A 20,269-nucleotide genomic window follows, 5' to 3' on the forward strand; every position below is an offset into this window, starting at 1 on the left:
TGAAAGGCAGATGCCATTCTGGGAAGTTTTACCCTCAATTATGCAGAAAGAAAAATACAGGAAAGGTTTTTTAAAAAGTGTAAGAGAAAATTCAGCTGTTGTGAAGTGGCAATGGAATAGCTCTTGTAAATTTCGCAAGCTTTGGCTGTGCTCCCTGAAAAATCAGCAGCAGCAATGTCCTTCAGGCAGCAGCTGTCACTGCAAGCAAAGCAGCAGCACTGGAAAGAAAAAGAAGGGGCTCCTCTGCAGACAGAGAAAACAGCTGATGCATAAAAATACAGATAGGGCTGAAATTAGCAACAAGTTGCTGACTATTTTTTCCTTTTTGTAAAGTTCACTCAGCTACTAAGATAGATGTAAATTAAACTTTAGAGACAATGCGGAATCTCAAGTGGAACTGTGAAGGAATCATACACATAGGCTGAGGACAAGTTTGATTTAAGATCCTACTACTTTTAGGCTCTATTTTCTGACTAGGGTGCACCATATTTAACTAAACCATTCAGGAAGCAGATTCAGCTACCTATTAAACACGTGACAGTTTCAAAATGTTCAGGATTCTCTGCCCAGCACTCACATTACTCAGCTGTCATAGTAAAGCGCTCAGATATATGATGTGAAAATTACATTTTAACGAGGTGTCATGTGCGTTTAAAGTTCTTATTCATCACTACACAGCCACAGCTTTTACTGGAGACACAAATGTACTTAATTTGCATATTATAAGGACAGAAGGTGCACCATATCCTCATTGTTAAACTGTTATGTGTAGGCTTTTTGTTGGTTTAGAGTCTACTATCTTTAGGGTACATAAGAATGGTTATATTTACATAATCTCAAATGTCTTTCAAGAAAATGTGGATTGTGTTTGGGAAGCAGAACAGCAGGTAACAAGACAGTAGCTACATCTCTTTATCAGAAGAAACTGATAAAACAAAATCAACAAGATTTATCATTCTATTGTTAGTACTTATTGCTGGATGTGTTTTTCACTAAATCTCAGCCAGTAGATTTTTAGATCTGTTAGACATACTAATTTTAGGAAATTTTTGAAACTCAGCTTCTCTGCCTGTTATTACCAATTTGAACCTACTTCCCCCTCCTCCTTCAGTAGGAAATACTGAAAAACATTTGCATATTTAACAAGGAAAATTAGACTGTTTGATGGACAGCTTAGAAACAAACTGTAAGAGTCAAAGAAAATACTTCTCATCTAACTCCTCTTTATTAATGAATAATCAATTCAGCAGAAGGTGGTTTGGGAGAGAGAACAGTTAAGGGTGAAAGTCAGTCAAAACCAGCCACTAATCATAGCTAAAGGCAAGTGATGCAACTATCTGACTCCCTCCCACCAGTTGTATCAGAATATAGCATATGGTTTTAGAGTTATGATGCCCATGTGAGAATCACTCAAATAATCTGTGAAACAGCTAAGTATGTCTTGAAAATTTTAAATGTACATCTTACAAAAAATAACCAATTAAAGGTATAATAAAGGTATATTTTTACATTGTATTTTATAAGCTAGAAAATAGGCTCGGTTGGAAGTATATTTGAAGAAAATTCTAGATTTGATAGTTCCGTATCTGGTGCTCTGCCCAGAAAAAACAGAGGAAGTGCTTTCACATGTACTTTGTACTCAAGTGTTAATGCTTAAAATCATTTTGGTACCTGTGTAAAAAGCTGAATCACTGGTTCTTTAGACAAAACATATTTTCAAGAGAATACAACTATTATGCATTTCTAAATATAACATATTTTCCATTTGCTCCAAGTTGAAGAAATCCCTACAATTTGTCAACTAAACAATTTAAGAAAATGTTCTTAATATAGAATTCTTTAAACAGTTGCCCACTTTCTTCCATGCTGTAAAATCACTGGCCGTAATTCCTTCTGGAAGAAAACACATTAAGTATTTATGTACTTTGGTACTTATCTTTATCACACGCTAAAATGCCCCTTAGATTACCAAAACTCACAACAACGTGGGTGAAGCAGGGGAGAAGCTGGAGGTACAACGTGGGGGTGCGGAGGATGACTGAGTGACTTAATAAAACTTAGATTATAGATTCATGTGCTGACAGTGAAGATGACTACCTGAGGAGCATACACATAATCTTAGTAAATCACATTTAGAAACTATACTCCTATTCACCTAATATCTTGAAAAAGCAGATTTAAAAAATATAGTCCATTTATCCATTTAATCACTCAACAGTCTTTTAAAAGCACCAACTATTTATCAGACACTTTAAGAATTTGTAGACGGGCCGGGCACAGTGGCTCACACCTGAAATCCCAGCACTTTGAGAGGTCAAGCTACTCAGGAGGCTGAGGCTTGAGAATCACTTGAACCCAGGAAATGGAGGTTGCAGTGCCACTGCACTCCAACTTGGGCAGCACAGTGAGACTGTCTCCAATCAAACAAACAAACAAAAAAAAGGAATTTGTAGAAGAAACTGATAAAACAAAATCAACAAGATATTACAATGTGAATCAAAGTCTAATTAGTTCCAAAAAAACCTTTTTATAAAACATTAGATATTCTTTGCATTTGTATTTTCCTGAATATGTGAAATATAACTATATTACTTAAAATCTTAAGAAATTATTTGCAAATATATTTGCTATATGAATGCTAAATAGCAGTATCAAAATAAATTCAGATTTATGTTTCCACCAATTTCATGCTGGGAAATGACAAAAATGTTGGCAATTTTACATTTAATATCATGTAGAATAAGTGACAACAGGATGATGTTCCAAAAGTAATGTTTTTAGGGAACATAGTAAATGAATTTTAAACTTCTTCGAAACTTTGCCAAGAAAAACTGGCCAATTAATGATTTTTTTTTTCTAGGAGAAACTTCACTTACAGTCTCTGAAAACATTTTAAATACAAGTTTAAAAAGTCAATTGAAATGAATTTATTAACATAGCTATTGTTGAAAACGATGTTTCACAGATCGTACCATTTCCCAAGACATTTCTTCTGAAAAATAATGCAAACATATATGTCACACAATTGAGCAGCCCAACAAAAGGCAGGAAAATTTAAAAATGTAACAATTAAAAGTCTGGGGATGAGTGTTGGGAAAAGCAAGGAACTGGAATTAATAATTCCTGAAACCACTTTTAGAATACTTTGAGGAGTTGAGCTTTTTATTCATATTGTTCCTCCAAAGTTCTCATTTCAGACTTTAAAAATGACCCTTGTAGAATAAAAACTAGTACAGTCACTATGGAAAACAGTGTAGAGATTCCTTAAAGAACTAAAGGTAGAACTACCATTTGACCCTGCAATTCCACTACTGGATACCTACCCAGAGGAAAAGAGATCATTACCCAAAAAAGATACTTGCACACATATGTTTATAGCAGCACAATTTGCAATTGCAAAGTATGGAAATAGCTCAAATGCCCATCAATCAATGAGTGGATAAAAAAAATGTGATATAAATATATAGAATGGAATACTACTCAGGCATAAAAAAGGAATGAATTAATGGCATTCTTAGCAACGTGGATGGACTTGGAGACTATTATTCTAAGTGAAATAACTCGGGAATGGGAAACATCATACGTTCTCAGAAGTGGGAGCTAAGCTATGAGAATGCAAAGGCATAAGAATGATACAGTGGACTTTGGGGACTTGGAGGAATGTGTGGGAGGGGATGAGGGATAAAAGACTACAAATTGGGTTCAGTGTATACTGCTCGGGTGATGGGTGTACCAAAATCTCACAAATGACCACTAAAAAACTTACTCATGTAACCAAATACCACCTGTTCCTCAAAAACTTATGGAAGTAATAAAAAAAAGAAAAAAAAATGGAATGATAAAAAGACCGAAAAAAAAAAGATCCTTATAAAAACAAATCATTTGATTTCATGGTTGAAGAGTAGATACAATTTTTAGAGTACAAATACATCATGTTTAACTTGTAATACGAACTACAAATGATGCTTGTATCTAGAGGGTGCCTGGTGCTAACATCTGGGCAATTTTGGAATAAGTTATATGAACTGAAGTGCTTTAAAAGGGCCTTCATTTAGAAAACATGGATAAAAATGGTCCTTGTAGGGTTGGTGCAAATCTATTAGGTTGTTACTGTATTGTGTCTATTACATATATTTTCTCATTAAAATAAAACAATAGTCTTGTGAGGTTGGAGTTATTTTTTCCATTTTATAGTCTGAGGAAATCAAGATTGAAGACTGAACAACTTGCCCAGAGTCAAACAAGAGACAGAAAGAATTCAAACCCACATCCTTCTGATTCCTAAGCTCATGTTCAGAAGCCTATGCTACCTATGTGTAAGCATCACCAAGTGTCACCAGAGGATCTTTATATACCCAAGAGAAGTATATTTGCCTTTTAGTTTTCAACACCAGATCTTTTCACAGGAGACATAAAACATAGAAACCCCTTTACATAAAAACTTCAAAAGAATGAATTTTTGTTGATTAGAATACAGTTAAAATCATCACAAAAAGACTTAGCCTGCTACCAACAGATGGTAATGACAAATACACTTTAAGTTGACAAATTTAGGATTAGTTTTTTTTTTTTTTTTGAGACGGAGTCTCGCGCTGTCACCCAGGCTGGAGTGCTGTGGCCGGATCTCAGCTCACTGCAAGCTCCGCCTCCCGGGTTCACGCCATTCTCCTGCCTCAGCCTCCCGAGTAGCTGGGACTACAGGCGCCGCCACCTCTCCCGGCTAGTTTTTTGTAGTTTTTAGTAGAGACGGGGTTTCACCGTGTTAGTCAGGATGGTCTCGATCTCCTGACCTCGTGATCCGCCCGTCTCGGCCTCCCAAAGTGCTAGGATTACAGGCTTGAGCCACCGCGCCCGGCCTAGGATTAGTTTTTGACTCCAACATATCTGTAATAAGTTGAGAGTTTCTGTACATAGACACATAGGACCCAAAATAAAATGGCAATAAAAATTCACTAAAGGCAATTTCTTTGAAAAAAAAAGTCACTGTAACTTACTAAAGAAAAATACCCAGCTGAAACTGTTTGTGTGAAATAAGAACAGCCTCTACTAACGTTAATTGAAATTTTCCTATCAGCACACATCATGCATAAAATTTATTTCTATACATATTCTTTCCACCCCTAAACTGCAATAAGTCCATGCTAAAGCATTAGCTTTTCAATTTGAGCATTCATGCATGAAAATTGATAGTTTTTTTGTGATTATATTGACAAATCCAAAGGGTGAAATTTCACTATTTGTAAAACAAAGTCTTAATTGTCATTGTTCAAAAGGAATGAAAATTCAATCTCCTGACTTAAGTTAGGAATTCATTTTAAAAGCTGAAGTCTATCACTTCATAATGTTTGCTACTTCAATAGCATCCTTTTATTTATTTATTTATTTATTTACTTATTTATTTATTTATTGAGATGGAATCTCTCTTTGTCACCCAGGCTGGAGTGCAGTGGCGCAACCTCCGCTCCCTGCAACCTCCGCCTGCCAGGTTCAAGTGATTCTCCTGCCTCAGCCTCCCTAGAAGCTGGGATTACAGGCGCCCACCAGCTTGCCAGGCTAATTTTTTTTGTATTTTTAGTGGAGACAGAGTTTCACCATGTTGGCCAGGCTAGGTTTTTGAACTCCTGCCTTCAAGTGATCTGCCCACCTCGCCCTCCCAAAGTGCTGGGATTACAGGTGAAAGGCACCTCGCCCAGCCTTCAATAGCATCCTTTTAACAAATAATGGGCACTAGTACATGAGGGAGAGACGGCCCATATTTTAACTCCCATAAACAGACAAACAAATACATTTTAAAAAATTAAATGAAGGTGTAATTTTCCTTATGTTCACAATTACAAAAATTCATTCTCTTACCCCCCCATATGTATGTACACATATATGGAGGGGGATATGTACATATATATAGAAGGGGATATGTACATACATATGGAGGGGACACATGAATATGTTAATATATAAACATATAACAACCATATGAATATGTATACTAATACACACATGATCACACATGTATACATATATGTATAGTACACACAAAAAGCATATAGTCATATATGTGCATGAGTATATATATTCATATGTTTATTACATGCTAAAATTGTGTGTATGCTAAAAATATTTTTGGCAAGTTTTTAAACACATGGGATTATGGTACCATCTTATTCTTTAAGGATAACTTAATAAAACCGAGTTAAGAACTTGCTTTAGTTTATCATATCAGAACCTGAAATGGTAATTAATTTTAACCTATCTATTACTCTAAATAAAAATAAGGTATGATCTTTTAAATAAATAAAATTTGAATTATGTTATTGCCTCTTATTCACTGATCAACTAAAAAAAGTGTTATTATTTATTATTCCTTTGAAATATTAGAAATCACTTCCTGTTCTAGTTAAGAGCCAAAAAAGGCTAAGAACCATTCATAGCAAAGTTTTCACTGCCAAATATAAATTTTAGTTTAAGAATATCATGACTATGAAAGGAGTGTCTTCCCAGAATACTCTAGATAATGGATTATTGATCGGATTTTAAACTGTAGAATGCAGTGGTTTAAAGAACAAACAAAAAACCTTACCTGTACAGTGATGAGTCAGACAATAGAGTTGGTCTAGATTTTGTTGAGGACTTAGGTGAAATTGCTTTTGTTGTTATTGCATATTTAGTCTTTTCTTTCCGTAAAAGCCAATTCAACATAGTATCAGCATTGCTGATTGTGGAAACAAGTGCTGTCACTCTGACTGAAACCTCTCCATGATTAGAGAAAATACTATCTAATTTGTCATCCTATCTGAATAAGAAGTGAAAAGCCATTCATTCATTCACTCATTCATTCATTCATTCCACAAGAGTGATTGAGCCTTACTATATATACGCAATGTATTATACTAGAGTCAGAGAAGACAGAAATAATGGTAAGAGAAAAATACATTAAAAGAAAGAGTAAGGCAAGGCCATTGACTATAAAAAACTTAGGATCTAGTTCAGTAAAAAGATATGCATATACTGGACTAAGAGGAATGTCGTGCTAATAAAAGAGTAGTTCGACACATAATGCAGAAAATATGAAATATTAACAGGATTACATTTTATTTTAGCAAAGGTTTTGTGCATGTCACTATATAAAGAACTAACCAGCTGAAAATGACAAATGCCCTTCAAAGAAGGAGGGCTAAAAATTGGAGTTGAGCAAAACAAAGGAAAGTCAATTCCTTGTAGTTATACATTTTTAAAGCTGAATGGCAAAAATAGTTTAATTTTTGAACTGATATATTACTGTCAAAATTCAGACACCCCTATCTTAGCTTTCCATTATACTTTATCTTGGGGAAGACTATTATGACTAGTTGATATGGTTTGGCTCTGGATCCCTACCCAAATCTCATCTTGAATTGTAATCCCCATATCCCCACATGTGGAGGGCAGGACCTGGTGGGAGGTGATTGAATCATGGGGGCAGTTTTCCCTGTGCTGTTCTTGTGATAGTGAGTAAGTTCTCATGAAATCTGATGGCTTTATAATGGAGTCTTCCCCTTTCGCTTGTTCATTCTCTTTTGCCTGCTGCCATGTAAGACTTGCCTTTGCTTCTCTCTCACCTTCTGCTATGATTGTAAGTTTCTTGATGCTTCCTCAGACATGCAGAACTGTGAATCAAGTAAACCTCTCTCTTTTATAAATTATCCAGTCTTGTTTATGTCTTCATAGCAGTGTGAGAATGGACTAATATGCTAGCTAAAAATTTTAACCTTTAAATTAAGAGAATTGTGTTGAGTACATAAAAATGAAAAAAATTAAAACTATTTATGATTGTCTTTAAACAACATTAAAAGGAAATAGTATGTTTTTAATGGAAAAAGAGTGCTTGTAAAGAATTGCAATTAAAACTATAAAAAATTGCAATGTCTTATAAAAATCAAGATATTTTTTCTTGTACTTATCAGTTATGAATATTTTTCTCAATGTACCAATTAAGTTCATTCAGACACAGGCACACTCAAACTGACAACTTTCCCAAAAGGGGAGGTCATATATGATGCTCTCTGTGAGGTGAATACATTGGTGCGGGCTCCTGAAAAATAATATCAAGTTAACCCTTTGACATGTTCCAAGTAGACAGCACTTCAGTGGGTATTTCACAATTAATTAGAAAGGCTGACATTCTATTTTAGCAATGGTTTTGTGCAGTTCACTACACAAAGAACTAGCCTGCTGAAAATAACAAATACCCTTCAAAGAAGAAGAGCTAAAGACTGGAGTTGAGCAGAAGAAAGGAGAGTCTACTTTTCGTAGTTATAAATTTTTACATCTGAAAGTGATCAGCAGCAACCTTCTTTAGATGCAAAGACAAAGAACAATTTTCAGGTACACAGGCCAGAAGACCACAAAGAAAGTCAAAAAACAAAAACAAAAACAAAGAAACAAACAAAAACATAAAATGAACTTGCTGAGAACAAACTGTAAATATTTCCCCAAAGAGTACCATAAAAGGTTGAACTTACCTGATCTACTATCCAGCGGTCCAAAATCCAAAGAATATTTCACGACATGATAGTTATTCCATACATAAAGTAGGTTGTCCCTGGGGTTGTAATCCACAGCTGCAATGTACTGGTATGAATTGGGAAAGGGTACATCCACCAAACTATCCTTGCTTTGGTCAGTGTTGTAAATGTAGTCAATCTTATTTCCAGTGGCCTCATTGTCATCATCCTCATATACAGATTTGACCACATACAGAATTCCACAAATCATAAAGGCATTGGAAGCTGACCTTTTATCATATGCAGTATCCCATGTTCCTTCGATCCGTAGGGTGTAAGGGTTCAACTGACTAATGACAATTTTACCGTTGTTTTGTTCTGTTGCATAGATTACCCATAGCCCATTCTCATCTACTGCCAGGTCTATGTCAGATTTGCCTCCCCATCGGTAAGGGGAGGTATCATGGTAATTGGCATTTGCTATGATAGCCTCTCCACTCTTTATCCTAGTCCGTAAATCAAACTTTACTATGTTCCTGGTGCGTTCTTTGTTGAAGAACAAAGCTCCATCATACACTACAAATCCTGTGCCATCCACCCTATGAGGGAGCTTGTAGGTTGTAGTTGGTCTTCCAGCAATGAAGTCATCCTTGGATGAATACTCAGTCAGGGTATCAGTTCTGTAGGGAGTCCAGGGCATATAATATATCTTGTCAGATGCCTGCAGAGGGTCTTTGCACCACGCCCCAGATTGATGGTCAGACTCAAACAAATGTTCACTCTGGTATACTCCTTTTAATAGTCCAGGACAAAGAAAAACTGTTGGAAGGGAAACAGTTAAAATAAATAAATACATTAATTTCATATTTTGTTATTTAGTCTTATTTTTCACCAAATGGAATGCAACTCTAACAGGAGATACCCACCATCACTTATTTTGCTTCATTCTTTTAAGAACACAAAGTATTCTTCCACATTAATTTTGGCTTCCTTTCAAAATCATTTTGATTTTGATAACTGAAAAATATCTAGCCTTTTTGTGAGTAGCTGTGCCTTCCTGTGATTGTTACCTTTGTAAACACGCTACAATATTTTTGGAAATATATATTAGATGTGACATATGTCTACATATTCTATAGACATATAAGAAATACAAATGTTTATACACAATACTTTTAATAGTTCACTGAAGAACATATTTCAAAACAAAAATTATTATTTCCATTCTGATGAAATTAGGTATTCAGTAGTTATCATTAAGAAACAGATGAATATCCTATAGTAATTTTTTAATAAAGGAAAAGAAAAGCCCCGTAATACAGGCCACTGAATCTTTTAGCAAAAAAGCTCTCAAAGTTGCTACAACACACACAGAGCATGCAACCCACACAATTAAAAATGAGTGATGGATGGATACTGGAAGGAAAAGAGAAAGGAAGAAAAAGAAAGGAAAGAAGGAATAAGGAAAGAAGAAAAGGTGAAAGGTTACAGAAAAGAACCCAAGATCTAGATTTTAATCAGTTAAAAATGTCCTGTTAAATACAGTAGTATTGGAACTTAAAAACATGTACCTTTTACTGTTACATGAGAAGAGCATTAAAACCCAAGATTACTTGCTATAATATTTTGCTGCTCATACTTCAGAGTGAAAATGGCTAGGAATCATCTGATTCACTTGATTTTTGTATGATTCAGTAGCATATCATGTGAATGGTGGTAAGAAAGCCTGGCTGATTCATCTGCAGTGGCTTTAAACATGGCTATAAAGCAATGTTTCCCAAAGGGTGGTCCTTGAATCACGTGTTTCAAGTGGCATAGTTAGATGTTACACAGAAAGAAAAAAGGGATCCTTAGCCACATGTGTTTAAGAAATGTTATATTAAATATAACTGTAGCAGAGATTCTAATAGCATAGGTACATTCGTGAATCTCCAAGGCGGAAGTGGGAAGGGTAAGCAAATTTCACACACTAATTGGATCATGGCACCTTTATTATAGAGCTTCTTTGGAGTATAGAGTTCCACTGAACCTACTATGGGAAACACTGCTCTAATATATTTGCAAAACAAATACACTGAAAAATAATCATGCAGTCTATTGTTATGTTTGGAATGATTAGAAGTGTACTGGGTGAAAAAATTAGAAAATCACTGTAATTTGGACTTTGACTCTTTTTTAATGATTAAAGTAGTATTATTTTGGCATTAGTGATTAGCTTTTAAACAGCAACTATAAGAATAGATGCAATGGAAAACAATCTAAGATGAAACTCAGCTAGATTTTGGAGATTATCAAAAAGAAAAGTACATTACTAAAATGCCCAAAGTTTTACTTTTAGAGAAATAAGAAGTTTGGGAACAGGCTAACTACCAAAATCTTCCATAGCAAGGACAGAGGGCCATCATCAATATACAATCCATAATAATATTGATTATAAGAGTTTCATATGCTTGCTATAATTATAAAGGATAGGTATCCATTGTTATCAAAATTGTATATAAGCTTTATGCCAAAATTAATAATCATAATTGATGACTAAAGTAATTTACTTTAGGTGGTTTGGAAAACTATTTCCCTTTTCCCCCAATAGTTAAAAATTGATGGAATAGGTAAACCATGCCAGAGCTATGAAAAATTGTCTAGTATATAAATAAAAACAAATTAAAGCAACTACTATTCGTCACCATGAGTTGGATTTCTAACTACTCAAAAATAAAGGGGAATAAAATACACTGTGGAAACTTTTATACTACTAAACTCTTCTTAGATAAAAGAAACTGACACTTGTCAGTAATACAGATTAAAGTGAAGTTGAGCAGCAGAAGTAGTAAATAAATTTTCATAAAATAGATAAGAATTAATAACAAAATTATTTTAACTAAATGTTAAACTGTTAAATAACTTAGCCTATAAATAGTATATAATTTATGAAAGGTATTTAATTACCTTTTTGTTCCACTTCTATTGGAGAGAGAGAAGTAAAGAGAGAAAGGAGAAAAGAGAATAGATTAATGGTACGGTATTGGCCAAGCACTTTTTATTCACCTCTTCCAAACTGAAAGTAAATAATTTATTTCACTCATACATGCTTTATTGAACATTATATGTTTTAATAAACCCATCTCTCTAATACAGTTATTTAAAAATAATCATATTCTTTAAAATATATTATAAACTTTGAGAAAAAGGGCAAAAATTAATCAAACTATGATTAAATAAACACACCATTCCAAATTACAGACATAGGAAATGCAATATTCATAATAAGAACACAAATATTTCCATTTGAAAGGCAGGTCAATAGTTACACAAAGAAATAGTTTGACTAGTCTCACTTACAAATATTATAGTCTATACCACTATTTCACATAATAGTTATGTTTTCTATGCATTTCAAAGAATTTGTTCAGAAGAACTATTCCGCAACTCATTTCCTAAGGCCTAAGATTTCCTGTAGCTTGTCAGTCTTATGAGAAGTGCACATCATGCGACTACACATTAATGTGGAATGATCTTATCCTAAATAAATTGATTTGAAATCCTTATTGAATAAACTTTTCTCCCTCCCACTCAGTAATATTTGATATTACTGTGGAAAAAATATTGTGCTTCAGAAAAGTATGTTATCAGAAGGTTTAGAAAAATAATGAGTCACTGGCTCTGGTCATTTCTGAAACTCTTAACAGAGTTAACATACACTTATAAAAATAGAGATCCTCAAACATGTTATGTTTATACATTTCAAATTAAATTCCATAATTATTTTTAAGGTATTGACTAATATAAGTCAGTAAAAACTTTTGAAAATTGTTAACATATTCACAAACTCAGCAAGCAGCATCTCCTTATCTTATAAACATTTTGTTTCACCAAAGACAATGTGCTACATTCTAACATGAAAAGAGGGACCAATAAGAAAAAAGAGGAGAATGTCAGGGAAGAATAGTTCACAACACAAACTTCAAAAAATCACAGATTTCAAGTGATGTAAAACTAAAGCAATTTCAGTGGAAGAGATGAACTCAGATATTATGCACAATAAATAAATGTAAAACTCTAGTAAGATTTCAAAAACAAGTGAGAAATACTGTTTGGGATAATTACATTTGGGTGATATCTTTATACTTTGAGCTAAGCTTGCATGTCTCCAGTTTGTCAAATCCACACTTGTTTCTCTCCAGCGACTTTTTTGAAGCCTCAATATCATGTTGCAAAGTGATATTGAGCAGTGATATTCCTCAATCTCACCAAGGAAAAACTGGCATATATCAAAAGTTCTGCTTAGAAAGTTTCAAATAAGGTTATCAAATTTTAGATCCTTCATCTCACTAGTTAATGAATATTATTATGTTTTAAATAATTTCAACTTTTATTTTAGAATCAGGGGTACATGTACAGGTTTGTTACATGGATATATAATGTGATGCTGAGCTTTGGGGTACGATTGATCCCATCACCCAGGTAGTGAGTATAGTACCTAATAGTAAATTTTTCAACCCTTGCCCCCCTCCCTCCCTCTCTACAAATATTATTTTTAATGATATTTCTTGGATGATTTTAAAAACTCTATTATATTGTCATAATTTATCATTATCCTCAATTAATCTTATTGAGTAACTCTAGGGTTTACTGGACCATATGTCTCAAATAGGCTAATACAGGCATCTCAAGCCTTATCTGAGATGCACGTCATGCTTATACCAGAATAATAACAAACCTATGTTCAGACTGACAACTAGAAGAAGCATAACTAAGCACTTTAACAAATTGGATAATTGATAGTCTCCAACGTGTAGATTTGAGGCCCATTATAATGAAGGCTGAGGTTGGGGACAGAAAGTCATACTAGAGTTGGTATTTTTCAACTACTAGCCTATAAAAAAGTTTTCAGAACTAATTTTGTTCCTTGAAATAGCCTTAGATAGAGATATATTCCTGATAAATACACACACACAGAGTTTTACATTCTAAAACACAGAAATGCACGTTCATGGAAATTTAGTGTTCTTTCACATAAAACTCATACACAATCTTATTTTTGAGTGGAACTATCCTAACATCTTTGTGAGTTTTATTTATCTCTTCAACAAATATTTAATGAGGGACAAAGGCTGTGTGACAAAAAAGTATTGACAACGGTATCTGTTATATTCTTCAAATATTATCTTACACTTTAATGGAAATTTTTATTTTTTGAAGAGCTTTAACCTCTATTAACTCAACTGCCATTTAGTTAAATTTTGGTTTTGATTCTCTGGTCCTGTTTAATATCAGAGAACTGGCACAAGCTGTAGAATAAGTAAAGCTTGCCTCTGTTGATTGCTGGTTACTCAAAATGAAGATTTATTAGGCTGTTGTGCTTTGGAGAAAATTATTATGATCTTGCCCATGTCATGACTGGCTGTAGCTCATTTATCATTTATTTGATATTTTCAAGACTGAAGTAAAACAGTCCTATAATTTAAGTTGAAACAAGCGCACACAAATCATATTCCCATAACAAAAACTGGCAAGACAACATAATTTGTTATTGAAAAGCTTAGTAACACTAAGGATTGGCCAGTCATTACCTATCATTTAATTCTGATTCTAGAAGCTTCCCTTCACTGCATAAATAATCAAATTACATGAATACAAGAAACAAGCACACTACTACATCCTGCATAACCAAATAATAAATACTCAGTGAATAGCTCTTGAATTAAACACATAATCCAAATAACATTGAATAATTTTGCTTCTTGATATTTAAAGCATGTTGTAGAAAGAAAAAGTGGTGAAATAGAATCTGTATTCACTATATAAAATCATATTGCAATGCATTATCTGCATAATGTCTGTATATTTTAACAGGTAGGGAGGAAAGTAAAATTTATAAGCAATTTATATCTCTAACCCATTAAATGTAAAACCAGAGAGCAAAAGAAGAAAAAGTATATGGGTGGTATTGTGGGTTATACTGGCAAAAAAACATTTGTTGCTATGAAACAGCCTGCAATGATCTAAAAACACAGGCCTAAAATACTCTCTTCCCTCCTCTCTGTAATAAGATAATAAATAAATGAATTGCATGATGACAACCGTGCGAGAGCCTTTTTCAGGATCTCTTGTTTTTTAGTCTAGTCCAATATCCTGAATTCTGGCATAGCTGTCATTGTTCATTTCCAAAAGTTTTTGAAACTAGTTTGTCTCCTTTTCTCTCTATACTTTTAATTTCCAAACTATTTTTACTGTGCATTCAGCCTCTATAAATATGTTTATATATTTCCTTAAAGTGATTTCATTGTTGTCCTTTGTCAAACTTAATGTCAAAAGCTATATCCTGTAGTTAGAGTAAATTACAAATTCAACTAAGGAAAATTTTATTCTGTATCAAAGAAACAGGTAAAAATGACTAGTAAATTTTCCTCTATATTTTCCGAGTTCATAAAATAGATACAATATATAGTTATGCTACTGTTTCGAAAAATAAGATATCTGTTCAGCCATTTCTGAATCATATGCAATACTTTTGAATTGCATTGTTTAATTAGAAAAGGCATGGATCGGAGAGCATATGTATGTATTGCCAAGCTTTTTAAAATTACATCACAAAATAGAGAGAAATAAATTTGTTGCATGCCAAAAAATGTTAATGCGATAACTAAGAACTATGAACTTGTATTCAATTCTAATGTTTAAATTATCTTTTCTTTTAAACTATAAAAATCATAGAACACATTTTCTATTTACAATGTAGAATGTTACAATCCAATAATGCCCCTATATTTCTGTAATCTATAAGGAAAAAGATACTTATAGGGGACATAACATGGTAATAAAATATTAAATATTATAAACTTTTTTTCATTGCAATGTAATAGTATTGTTAACAGAACAATTGTCCTTATTACATTTGGTTTAGACTATTAAAATACACTTGGGTACCCTTATCACATGCCAGCAGGGCAGTTGGGATATGGCAGAAAGGCAAACTAAGAAAGTAATAAAAAAATCACAACCAGTTACCTATAAGTTGCATAATCAAAAGTTCACAATAACACAGGTTGATCATCTCAGATCTAAAAATCTGAAATAAAAAATGTTCCAGGCTGGGCTCGGTGGCTCACGCCTATAATCCCAGCACTTTGGGAGGCCAAGGCGGGTGAATCACACGAGTTTGGGAGTTCGAGACCAGCCTGGCCAACATGGTGAAACCCCATCTCTACTAAAAATATAAAAATTAGCTGGGCGTGGTGACCCATGTCTGTAATCCCAGCAACTTAGGGGGCTGAGGAAGGAGAATCACTTGAACCCAAAAGGCAGAAGTTCCAGAGAACCAACATCGCACCACTGCACTCCAACCCAGGCGACAGAGTGAGACTCCATCTCCAAAAAAAAAAAAAAAAAAATGTTCCAGTGAGTATTTCCTTTGGGCATCATGTTTTCAGATTTTGGAGCATTTCGGTTCTCCAAAGGCCACTGCACCCGACCTTAAGTAGACATTTAAGTGCAGGCATTCTCATTATCCCAATTTTTCAAATGAGGAAACTGAGGCACAAATATCATGGCTCTATTATCTTACCTAATAAGTTTAGGTAGCTAAGCTTTGTTTAGGTAGAGTTGAAACAGGAATATATTGAATATATTTCAAAATCCCAAACATCAGAAATCTGAAACATTACTGATACCAAGCATTTCGGATAAGGGATACTCAGCCTATACTTTATATATGAACAGCATTTTATAATTTAATAAAATGTTTTCACATGAATCACCTTATTTAATTATTGAAGAATTAACAGCACAGTAATATGATGCAGTATTTATTATTCCCATCAGAAAAGAGTAAAGAGGGTCAAAACACTAAAGGATTTGACCAAGGTCAACCCTGGTAGGTGGCACAGTCCTGCCATTTGTCTAATACCATACGCTGACTCTCACAAGGTACAAACTCAATGAAACACAGTTTAATTGTTGTACTCTTGTTCTCCATTCCTCCCTGTCATCAAATCCTTGAAAAAGCATACTTTAGAAAAGACAAAAAATATAAATAGAATCTCCCTGAGGGTAGGCACTATATCTGGTATAATATTCATTCATTAAGTACTGAAATTTTGCATACAAAACCAATGAATGTTTAAGTAGACCTCTCTATTTTTTTGACACGGAGTCTCGCTCCGTTGCCCAGGATGGAGTGCAATGGCGCAATCTCGGCTCACTACAAGCTCCGCCTCCTGGGTTCATGCCTTTCTCCTGCCTCAGTCTCCCCAGTAGCTGGGACTACAGGCACCTGCTACCACGACTGGCTAATTTTCTTTGTATTTTTAGTAGAGATGGGGCTTCACCTTGTTAGCCAGGATGGTCTCGATGTCCTGACTTTGTGATCCGCCCGCCTTGGCCTCCCAAAGTGCTGGGATTACAGGCGTGAGCCCCTGCACCCGGCCTTAAGTAGACATTTAAATGCAGGCATTCTCATTATCCCAACTTTTCAAATGGAGAAACTGAGGCACAAACACCATGGCTCTATGGCTAATAAGTTTAGGTAGCTAAGCTTTGTTTAGGTAGGGTTGAAACAGGAATCCAAGTTTGGATATTATTCATTATTGATGTTTAATAAGATAAAAATTCATCTTATTTATCTACAGTGCTCAACACATAAACAGAGCTTAATTAATACTTTCCATGCTTTGTGTAATGACTAAATGGCACTATGGTATTTTCAAAGAAAGGGACTGACTGACACACTTTTCAGTGCTATCACCCCTTGAGACTAGTGTACTAGTATTACAAAGCAACTCTCCAGAGAAGATAAAATAACAGGAAAAAAAAAAGTTTCCAGATTTCTTGACCAAGGGAAACCAAGATTTCTCTTATCACTGGAAACAAACCTGTGCTGAATAACTCATGTCTCCCTAATTGTTATTATTCTGAAACAGATAATTCTCTTTTTCCATTTCACTTCCACCAAGAAATGTAGAAGCACTTCAGTAAATAGAATTTTTTTTTTTTTAAAGTGAAGTTCATTAAATTTTTTGGTATATTGCATATCAAAAATTCTGACAGATATCTGTCTCTTTCAGTAAATAAAGCACTAATCCTTTATTTAATGAGAGACAGGAGTAATCTCTGCAGCTCAGCTTCTAAATTATGTTTTTCAAATAATACCCACGCATCATTGAATAAAAGTGCTGCTCAAGCACCTTGTATTACAATGGCTTTATATAATTTGTTTCCAAAATTAACACCTCCTAATGAATTTCATCCTGGAGTGTGCAGATTGAAAATGTCAATAATTCATAAAATGCTTTTGCTAGCCACATTCTAATTTAAACACTTAAATGCAGTATCTATAGATGCTACAGAAACTGAGATGGCCTTTTATTTTGCATTAACATTCCATGCCATTGATGAATCTGCAAAACCTTTCAGACTATTAATTTAGCCTTTTAGAAGAAAATGCAGCTCTCTTAGTAGACTGTTTTGAGAATCTATTTGTAATAGCTTTAGTAAAAATAATAATTTTTCAAAGTTATTATTGGTAATACTTAAAGTTGATACATTTGCTTCTTCAATGATGTACCGTTGTTACAGTGATTTGTTACTACTGTGTGATAACCACATGGCATTTAGAGTTGCTAAACAAAAAACAAAGGCAGAGTTACCTCAGATTGTATAAGACTAAATATGCATGTTTATATACTACGTCCACTGAATGCATCTGTGGAGCTCCTGTTATGTGCAACACACTTAAGAGCTGTGAATAGAGAAAAATAGTAACAATCATAGCCCTTAACAGTTACCGAATGTGTACTCTGTGAAGAGTCAATCTGTGAATCATTTTATTTCATCCTCATCGAAACTCACGACTTTGGCGGTACTATTATTACAGGAGTTATTAAAAAATTATTTTAGGTACGTAGAAAGGGTAAGAAGTCCTCGGTAAGGCTTTTTCTTTTAATAAAAACAGTTCCCAAAACATTTCTAATAGAAAGCGGTTTGAAAAGCCTGACGGGCAAGCATTGATATGCAAATGCTGGGGAATAGAAACCTGATCCACCCAACATGGCGGTCCCCACTGTCTTCTAGTCACCACATATGCCAGGTGTCTTGGCTGCCTCTGGACGCCACCACCTGTGCAAGACATCACGGCGACCTGCATCTGTACATTAAATGGCTAAGGCGGGAGGGCCAGTTTTTTCACTGCTTACGTGAATAGCACACCTGGTAAAACCAATCCCCTGGGCCCTATGCAAATCAGACACCGCCTCCAACAGCCTCCCAGTATAACTGACTGCTTTCTGTGGAAGGGGCAGGGGTTTTTATCTGTTCAGAGCCCTCACTCCCTCTGTATGGGGGAGCTTTATTTCTTCTTTCTTGTCTATTAAACTTTCCTCTCCTTAAAACCACTCCACGTGTGTCCGTGTCATTAATCTTATCGGTGTGAGACAAAGGGCCCTGATGTTTCTCCGGTCATGGAAGCCATATCACTACTACGACCATGCTATAAAGGACAAACTAATCTCTGCATCAGGGAAATTGTAGTCTAATAATTGGTGATTTTCAGTATACTTATTTACTAAAGATAAAGTGTTCTTAAATGCTGTCAAAGAAACCTGTGTAAAGACATTAAAAATAGATAAGAATAGAAGTGAATGACAGAGGAAGGGGGAATTGTCAAGAGAAGCTGAAGTTAGAAACACAAGGCACAACAGTTTGACTAAAATTAACTTCCTATGGAAAATGTCATCTATTTGTTCCTAAGACATGTATTTTTAACTGATTCTTATTACTAGGTTCTATACATCCAGCTCTGGATATGTAACAAATATGATATTAAAAATGAATCTAGATCTAATTTCAGAAATTTAGTAAATACTTTCAAATTAATAGTCCCAGAGTTTGGAGGCTGAAAGTATGTTAGATGCCATTTAGTTTAGTTGATATTTTATAAATAAGAGAAATGAAACCAGATAATTGAGATATTAGCCCCAAATCACAATTTATGTTAGATTAATTGACATTCCAATTTTATCAAACACCAAAAAGACTGATGAGTAAAGATCTTAAACCTGTCTTCTAAGGGCTTCAGTTGACATTTATAGGATATATTTGACATATTTTCTACATGTCAATTTCTAAATAATTCTACAATTAGTTTTATTTTTTGTTTCTGTTCTAGAAATCATATTTGTACTAATGAACATATTATTACTCACCATGCTATTATTAAATACAAAATATTTTCTGTTCTTTGGCTAGTAAATCCAGCCCCAAGTCGACTGAGGCATTTGAAAGAATTCTACAAAGTACCAGAGTATTCCATAGTTTCTTAAGCATTCCTAGGCTATTCTTCAAGATGTTGGGTTTTGTTGGTGTTTTTTTTTTTTTTACGGAATGTCTTGGTGGGTTTTGTTTTTCTATTCTCTTGCATGAAATGATGATAGAAAGTTAGCATTCCAAGATTAATTCACAAGATTTCAAGAACTCTGGTAGAGACAATAGTTATAATTGTATTAGAAATAAACTGACTTGACTTCTTACAGCTAAATGTTTATCTTGTCAATAGAATTAGAATAGCAATTTCTGCCTTCACTCTCCATAAGATTGTTAAGTGAATCAAAAATTATCACATTACTTACTACTGTATTTTAAACGCTCCTAAGGATTAAAAAGTAAACTGTGATTTAGGGTTAATATCTCAGTTTTCTGGCTTCATTTTTCTTATTTATAAAATATTAGTTCAAATAAAATGATATCCAAATCTTTAGATTCATTACTATAATCTTCCAATATGTGTTTCTTATATA

The 20,269-nt window shown here is 34.2% G+C and overlaps 1 protein-coding gene across 4 annotated transcripts in view; it reads right to left on the reverse strand.

Annotated features, from left to right (window-relative positions):
- The window catches only part of ADGRL3 (adhesion G protein-coupled receptor L3), an 888,015-nt gene that overhangs the window by 327,364 nt on the left and 540,382 nt on the right, over positions 1-20,269 (reverse strand). For all 4 annotated transcript variants that reach the window (XM_033214560.1, XM_033214561.1, XM_033214562.1 and 1 more), the window contains 2 exons: positions 11,427-11,441; positions 8,499-9,299 (listed from right to left, as the gene is read on the reverse strand). In XM_033214560.1, the coding sequence (XP_033070451.1) occupies positions 8,499-9,299; positions 11,427-11,441 (816 nt within the window). The remainder of the gene's footprint in view (positions 1-8,498; positions 9,300-11,426; positions 11,442-20,269) is intronic.

This window comes from Trachypithecus francoisi, unplaced genomic scaffold (genome assembly GCF_009764315.1).
Source record: "Trachypithecus francoisi isolate TF-2019V2 unplaced genomic scaffold, Tfra_2.0 Lachesis_group1, whole genome shotgun sequence".
Lineage (NCBI taxonomy): Eukaryota > Metazoa > Chordata > Mammalia > Primates > Cercopithecidae > Trachypithecus > Trachypithecus francoisi.